Here is a 9,048-nt window from a genome sequence, read left to right as displayed (position 1 = left end):
TGACATTCATCGCTCAGGCAATAAACGGGTCAGTCCTGGCTTCTATCAGTTTACAGTTTCATAGAATAAAACACGAGGCTCATCACCTCCCCCGATCTGGAAAAAAGTATTCACCAATTCTCTTTCCAGCTAGGATATGCAACTTACCCCTCTCTCCGGCATAAATTCAAGACAATCACTGTTTTGGCCTCCAGCTGGTAACAGACATTCAGGAGCTTAGGCTTGCTAATGGGTATCTAACACATGAACCTAGCATCAACGTATACACTGTAACCTTTCCTAAGCACTAAGCACTACCGACTGAAAAATTTTGACCTCCCGGAACCGCACTTAACCCAACACAACCCATAACATAACCACTAACACTAACCCCGGACACAACACTACCCACTAACACTAACACTAACGACTAACCCATCGGCATAACCCCTGAATCACTAACACTAACACTAACCACTAACCCCTGAACATCTAACACTAACCTAACACTAACACTAACCCCTAACGACTAACACTAACACTAAGCCACAACCCCTAACACTAACAGTAAAACCGCCTAAACTAAACCCACATTTAACCTCTAACACCTAACACTGATGACTAACATACACTAACCCCAACCACTAACACTAGACACATATACCCTAATATCTATAACCACTAACACTAAACCACTAACCCCTGAACACTTTAACATCTAACCCTAACACTAACCCCTAACACTACACCACTAACCCCTAACACTTAGACACTAACCGACCACTAACCCTAACACTAAGCACAACCACTAACACTAACTCTAACCCCCTAGGACACTACACTAACACTAACAACTATACACTCATAAGCCACTAACCACTAACCCTAACCTAACCACTTAACCTAACCACTAACCACATAATCCAATAACCCACTAACACTAGACCACTAACCTACTAACACGTATCCTACTAACACTACATATACCTCCTTAACACTGTAACATAACCTCCTACACTAACCAGCTTAACATCAACACTAACCACTAAACACTTAACCACTTAACACTAACCACTTAAACTAACACTACCCCTGAACATAACATATACACTAACCCACTAAGCCACAAACACTAACCACTAACACTAACCCTTAACAGCTAACCCCTACCACTAACATAAGCACTAACCCATAACACTAACCACTAACACTTAACACGGAACCACTAAACACTTAACCACTAATCACTTAAACCACTATACACTAACCACTAAACAGCTTAACCACTTAACATCTAACCCCCTAACCACACTTAACCCCTTAACACTAAGCCAGCTTTGATACGGTATTTCGTAGGATTTAAATAAGCATGTAACAACCAGCATGCAATAGCATGTTTGGAAACATACACAACCATATCTGTTGGTTAAGGAACCATGCTTCAACTTATAAAACTATTTGTTTAAATATTCCAACATAAAATACAAGATTGTGTGTTGTTAACAACTTACAGACAACTTCACAACCAACTGTTGGCCTCATAAAAGGGTCTTTGTACAGTGTAGAATTCACTCGTGGGTAACATCTTATTAAACCTTAGCACCCGTACCGATTAAGCAGCCCTAGCACATTCGATCATCCCTCTGCTGACATGATCATCTAACCCATCCGCTTAGACGATTAAGTTTGGACGATGTAAATCACCCCCCCATCTTTGTCAAGACTCTAGCATAATAAACACCGCATCGTTGGGAACCAGCTATATTAATCCACCACTCGTGATTTCTCGGCAACCTTAGCTCCATTGGTCAGTTAGTAGACGTGAGCACCTTTGAAAAGGACAACTAAACCTAAATAACTACAGGGCTCGACTCTTTAAAAGCCTCCCAGACTATGTTAGCAGGTAAGGAGTGCAAAATTCGTTCTCAACAGCATACACAGTCTAACGATTGAATACGATCGATTTAGTGCTTTAACTCTGTTTATGGATACTCGTTACCAAAAACAATACTTCTGAGTCTTTTTTATTTGAGTAGGTCGCTAGGAGGACTGCTGGAGTTGCAGTTTATATCCTGTCCTTGAGTCCAACGTCATGGTATAACACACTGTTAACCTAGCTTGGTATGGAATGATTGTCGTGAGTTTAAACATGTTAATGGCTTTTCTCCTGCTGACTAATCCACTTTAAATCGCGGTGATGTGTATTTTTCCATTTTAGTTGGGCCATCCGATTGGGCACCAACAGCGGGCAGTTTTGTGTGCACCTAACCCACTAACACTTAAACCCCTAATCCGCTCGGGTGTTCTAGAACAATGTTTACCCACTTTCGGCAATAACAGGCTAGGTCCTTCCAGTTTTCCCCTCATAAATAGGAGCTGCCATCTTCATTTATTGTACCTCACACCACATGTATAGCTCTCTTTTCTTGCGTCTACTCGTACGCTCTACCTCTACCTCGTCTCTCTTTCAATTCTCTTATCATGACCTCAAAATATAAGAACACGATGTTTCTGTATAGAAGATGATAGGACGGAATTGGGGATTATAACTCGCACTGGTTATATGAGGAACACTGATAAATGTCCCTTGATCACTGCCCTCTCTGTAATCGTCTCCAGTATGATTCTCACAGACACATCTACCATCGACAGAGACAATGTGCAATAGAGGGAAGCCTCTCTGTATAGGGTATACATCCATATAGCGCACCTTTTGTAGAATGCCCCTTTAACAGCGTCTTAAGACGAGCATTCAGTCATTTCAGGGGATAAACACAAGTCATTAGCAGCCCAAGGGGAACTACTCAGTCTTGGGTACTACCCCACTGAGTGTGAATGCAATGTCCACTTAACAGCTACCCCCCTTATAAACATGCACTTTAATGTTTTGTGAGTAATGGTGTATGGGTGCGAGAACAAGACGCCGAGGAGGCTGATGTTAAGGAGCTATTTATGGGTGTTACCCCATGTACATTCTGCCTACAACCAGTGATTTCCAGCCAAGAAACGTTTCAAAACGACGAACACACATGAATCCAGCTCCCTAAAAGATTGACTCAACTACCCACCATATATCGAGGACACTAACAAGTCTACCATCAGACACACTATCACTACCTATATACCGTTGTGGGTTAACACTAACCGAGGAACGGTAACAGAATTGGGGCCAACGAGTTAGTGATTCTCAATTTATACAACCTTCATTTAACCACCGCTGGACAGATAAATGATGACAAGGCACCGTTGATAGGTTGAAAGTACCCGAATCAGCACAAGAGTTTAAACTCATATTGTCATAAGATCTCTTAGCCTTGAAAGCAATCGTAGGTTTAGTCTTCTGCGATTCTGGTATTCGCTGTTAAATCTACTTCACGCCTACACAGTCAATCATAGTAAGCAGTGGGGCGTCATTTAGATCGTAAATCTCAGATCCTGATAGCTGTCATCATTTGCCGGTATAATTTACCTTCATGACGCACCTTGAAACTACTTTATATACTCTATCCATTTATTTGATGCTTCTAGCCTTTATATTTGATTTAAAAACAGGGGAAATGCTATGTATCATAGAGGATGGTTGGGAAGTTACTTCGTGTAACCTCTGTATAAGTGTATGTCAAAGCAAAGCAAACGAGTGCGATAAACGTTCATACTGAGATCTATGATGCAACATGTGTAATTTCCCCTTTGAGACAATTGGTATTACTACTATAATCCCCATCGGCAATATAGATTGCACAGGAGTTATGGATGGGTTTAAATATATACATGTGTTTTATTTACGCAGTTTACACTTGCTAGATCAAATGATATGACGCTCTAGCAACGCGTTATCCTATTTACACAACTTCTGCAGGTCACCTTGAACCACTCAGAACATTTTATGCACAATAAAGTCACCCTATAAAACACACAGACAGATTAATAAAACATATGAAGCATATCATCAACAATAGACTATATTACAGAACTAAACACCACCTCAACACGTTATATCTCTATCTATAAGCAATTGCCTACAAGCAAACTCAAGTCAATTAACCAAAGATAAAGGCAAAACAAATGATCTCAATAACATCCATATACTCTCCTTGGGCAAACCCGTCTTACACTACGTTTAACACTAACCACTAACCCACTATACACTATTTAACCCCCATGGAAAAACATGCAAGAACACAGCAGGATGAGCAACAGACATACCAACAGTATGCATCCTAGTCCCCTCAATAATCGCAACTCTTCTCAAGCACTTAACAACTGGGTCAGAGCCACTACTAATCGGAAGCGTGCTGCAGTTTGGATCTGATAGTTATTAAAAGCAGCGCTCTAATATATGCGACAATTAACGAGCGTAACTCACTTAACTCACTAATAACAACCTAACCCACTAACTCACCCTAATAGATTAACTCTCTAAGATCAAAGTTAGATACCAAACTACTAACGTCACACCTTTAAACACTAACATCAAGCTATTTATAACGACTGAATACCTCATAACTGCACAGTACTACAATCCTAATCCCTAACACTAATCCAATCTGCCAAATACGTCTCAACTACTGCAATATGTATACACACGTAGAACCTGAAAGCCGTGTAAACCTTTAACAACAACTCTCCTACCTGTAACCAGTAACACTAACACACATAACATGTAAACTAAAACATATCATAGAGCCCACGTATGATACCTCTGAACTTGTATCCATGTTTAAATGAACCGATAATGAAACATGAAGCTATTTATAGACGCAGCATAACAAAACTACTCACCTAACAACCGCAAGTATGTGATATGACCACAGAACAAATCGCAACTAGCCCTACCTCGGACATACGTATTATCTCCTCAACAGTATATATGGGCAATCGTATACAACCAGACAGTTTTAATCACCAAAGGTTTACCATAACCCGACTTGTACACATTTAAATCAGACCCGTATTAATATTACTAACACTAAACACTAACATCCTCTAGTGGCCTACCACATTAACACTCCACGAAAGAGACAATCGCTTAGCAGTGAAGTGTCATATCCTAAAGGTACCACCGTTTTTTAATCACTTATTAGATCGTAGGCGGTTAACACTTAAATCACGTTAATCAACCACCTAGATCCTATTTTGGAAACTACCTTGGTGGCTCTCTTCCGATTTCCAGTGGGGACACTAGATTACAGCGTCAGATCTTGAGAACATTATGCAGCTATCTGCCTTAACTCTACATTAGGCTGCAAGCTTTAAGGATTAACGGTCTTCAGTGACAAATACCCGCCCTTAGATTACGCTCAGGCAGTGTGCACGCAAAGTGGACAAGTCCACGGCCAGGAGCTGAGCTCGCCTCGACTTGTAATCTGACATGGAATAATGCTGTTTAGCGTGTTTATTTTAGCCCAAAGTCGAATGATATCTGTATTTGGTCTCTGTGCAGACCACGCTTAGTACGATAGGTCACATGACATATTTAATACTCTACGCCTACATCAACTATACTTCCTAGCTTGAATTGCGACAACCATGCTGGAACCATTCTTTTAACCGACTTAACACATTATACGGTCAGTGTCTTTAAATCACTAATTATAAGCACACTTACACTACCAACGGTTATACATCGCGTTTATGAAATGGTTATCTTTGCCATACATGGATCAAGGACATTGCCAAAAACACTAACTAGTATTACTCAACTAGTACTTAAAACAAGATAACACTGTAGTCACAATAAGACACCGAGCATCCCATCAATTTCCACAAAGAACATCACCAGCTCAGTTTTAACATATTAATAAAACGCAGAGTGCATTTTTAAAACACTTTGCAACTTCCCCTTCTCCTGGCTCACATCGTCTCTTTTCCTAATACATACATGTACACTTACATCTAAACACTAATAATCTAAACCAATTTATAAACATTGAAGCTCTTACCAAAGAGTCAGTATTTGCTCAATTGAGTTAAGCACAGGTATTTTATACCTGCATAGCACTCAGCCACTTTGAATTAGAACCACATCTTCTGACTGTTTAGGTAATCCACTTCGAGTCCTCTGGCTAGAGAGGGATTATTCATTTTAGCACATCCCAACTATTACCTGCACTTTCTGTTCCTCCATCCTTTCATTTTTCGATCTTCTTTCATTGTTTTTTACTCCCTTTCCTACCTCTGGGCCCAATCATATCACGTTTCTCCCTCATTCGTCAATCCACAGTCTTCCCCTCTACCCTCTCGGAGCGTAGGACTGCGGATAGCCATTTAACAGACGTCTGGCTCGCGTACCTCCATGCCCCATCGCCTCCCTAAGCATATGGACTCATCGCAATCCCAGCCTCTAGCGCGGAATCGTCAAGCCATATATCAACTAAAACACGTATAATCACAGTCCTATGACATATTATGTAAGATCGATTTAAGCATTCAGTCGGAACCCCTTCTAACTTGAACAAGCGCATAACACGCGCTTAATCCACTCACCATCGTGTTACACGATGTTACCCCAGCAAATAAACTCCCCGCGCTAACCATTTTCACTATTACCAACTAACTGACAGTATTTAATACCCCTAATTGGCCATTGAACCACCTAATACTATGTCCTTCTAACGTAAACATATTTTGTAAACCAGCGTAAACACTTCTAACCCCCAAACACTATATTTACGTTACTAAGACCATATCATATACTTATCTACTGACCTCAGTTACAGGAGTGATTGTTAATAGATGGTAAGAGCATCCATCAAGCTATCGGTTGCTCTGCATAACAACGCTGACAGCTTTTTTTTTAATCACTCTGAACAAAGTTCAAAAACAGCACATTATTAAAAGGACACACCATACAACCAGACTATCCTACGTTATAACCCTCCCTACAAGTCAGAGCTGTTTCAGATACATAATACACCTTCCATAGTCGCAACTACGTTACGCTGTGTAGTACCCCAGCGTGACTGCTAAAAGACCAGCTGCACCACGCAATATTAGAGGCAGCAGCACTAACACTAACGTGAGAAGAGGCTAAGCAGCAGCGATATTCAATCACATGCAGCTAAGCACGCTCACAAGCCATAGAACGCACTAAATACATGTAGACACTATGAGCCTTGCTGCTCCAGCTGAATATGCATGCAAGCAACGCTCCCTGTTGTATTGGCTTTGGGACCAACCTGTTTTCCCACGCTTTCTCTCTAGAGCATTGGTCATCTTCCCCACAGCATTACATAAGCTGCACTGAGGTGCTCGCGTTCCAAAGTCGAGATAAAAATGAAAAGTGTGGTAGGTTCTTAAGGTCAGGGTCTGAGGTGCTGGCACGCCATTAAAAGGACTCTTTCGACTCTTTTTTTCGAGATGATTGTACAACTTATTAAAGTCTCATATTTTTGTATCTGTATAAGTGATTCATGTTCATATATGTGTTAATTAGGTGATACTCCAAACCTATCATTGTTCCTCATATCCTCCTCCTGTATTTTTATTTCTTCATTCCTCTATTATTTCACCGTCCGTTTGTTACTGTGCACTCATACCTGTTATGTTCAGTTGCAGTTTATTTTGACTGATCGTCTCTCCTTAGTAATGTTATTATATATTTACTTATGTTGAATGACTCTTAAAAAGTAAAAAGTTATTGATATTTTAGTATCAACCATATACTCAGATTGAATCACTCATGGAATGTATGAAGAGGGCATGTATATGACATTTCATATAATGGAGTGAGTGACCCGTGATTGAGAAAGATTATCAATGTTAGCATTTTTGATACAAGTGTAAATCGCTGTTAGAGCACTTGATCCGGACTGGTAGATGCAATACTCTATCATACAGTTTAAATTGAACATGTCTCTATTGTCTTGGGGTCGATAATAGACATGGTGAGATATCAATTGATCATGTCTCAATTGACTCATCGAATGGCATACTAATTCTCAGGTCGGACCTCGGAATCAGGCCGTGCTACGATAGTACTGAGAAATGATACCTGATGATATTGATTGTGTACAGTCAGTTTACTCGGCTGTCTCAATCAGCTGTTAGCAGTAGCAGTTTAGCTCTGTGGTTGGTGTGTGGTGTGTGTGTGTTTGTGTGTGGTGTGCGGTCAAGACCGTCAGTACCCGTCAGTAACCGGTCAGTTACGCCGTCATTTACCCAGTCAGTACCTATATATCGTATATATACACGTCTCTAGTACGTCTCACGGTGAAATCACGGACTAACGGCGGCCTCTTACGACGGTCGGGTCGCTGAACTCTCCTAACAAACGTCATCAAATACGGACTGGACCGGGAAACACTTCATCGTCGTTCATCAGGCTTTTCTTCTTCTTCTTCTCCTGCCATTTAACGGCAGGCTGCAGACCGCCGTTAACTATTACGCCCCCTTGGCGGGAAGGGTGTAAACTGGATAATCATAATATATTAGTTGTCATTTACATTATAGTATATTTAGTTTATTTAATATATAGAATATTATTTAAAAAATAGCATTAATTAGGATGGTTAAAATAGGTCATTTACTCTCTCACACTCTCACTCTCACACACACACACACACACACACACACTCTCTCACACACTCTCACACTCTCCTTTCAGAACTGGACAATAAAGACGGAGCTAAACTGTTCAGTAAGCAGCCCAACAGGATCCAGCGAGTGGCTCGAGGGTCGGGGGTCGCCACCAGAGACGTCCAGGAGCTGCTGACTCAGTACACCAAGTTCGCCCAGATGGTGAAGAAGATGGGGGGCATTAAAGGACTCTTTAAAGGTACAGTGTGGGTCAGACACGGGGGCGGGGGGGGGTCTGAACCGGGTCTGAACCAGTCTGAACCGGTCTGAACCGGGTCTGAACCGGGTCTGAACCTGTGTCTGTGTTTCAGGAGGAGACATGTCAAAGAACGTGAACCCGTCTCAGATGGCCAAACTGAACCAGCAGATGGCCAAAATGATGGACCCCAGAGTCCTGCACCACATGGGTGAGACCTGGTCCACCTCATCACACCTGTACACCTGTACACCTGTACAGTGCTAATGATATTTCTTAAAGGGAGTTTGATGCAG

General features: G+C 41.3%; 2 protein-coding genes across 2 annotated transcripts in view; one reads left to right on the top strand and one right to left on the bottom strand.

Moving 5' to 3' along the window:
• The window catches only part of srp54 (signal recognition particle 54), a 10,582-nt gene extending 4,306 nt beyond the window's left edge, over window positions 1–6,276 (bottom strand). The window contains exon 1 of the mRNA XM_035673588.1: window positions 6,271–6,276. Coding sequence (XP_035529481.1) covers window positions 6,271–6,276 — 6 coding nt within the window. The remainder of the gene's footprint in view (window positions 1–6,270) is intronic.
• A 2,279-nt stretch (window positions 6,277–8,555) lies between these two features.
• LOC118337535 (signal recognition particle 54 kDa protein-like) overlaps window positions 8,556–9,048 on the top strand; it is a 1,328-nt gene continuing 835 nt past the window's right edge. The window contains exons 1-2 of the mRNA XM_035674627.1: window positions 8,556–8,755; window positions 8,868–8,963. Of these exons, the coding sequence (XP_035530520.1) occupies window positions 8,716–8,755; window positions 8,868–8,963 (136 nt within the window). The 5' untranslated portion in view covers window positions 8,556–8,715. The remainder of the gene's footprint in view (window positions 8,756–8,867; window positions 8,964–9,048) is intronic.

Source organism: Morone saxatilis, unplaced genomic scaffold, assembly GCF_004916995.1.
Source record: "Morone saxatilis isolate NCDOM2014 unplaced genomic scaffold, NCSU_SB_2.0 Contig3, whole genome shotgun sequence".
In the NCBI taxonomy this organism is placed as follows: domain Eukaryota; kingdom Metazoa; phylum Chordata; class Actinopteri; family Moronidae; genus Morone; species Morone saxatilis.
The sequence above is the reverse complement of the archived record's forward strand: the minus strand, read 5'-3'. Positions and strand labels throughout refer to the sequence as shown.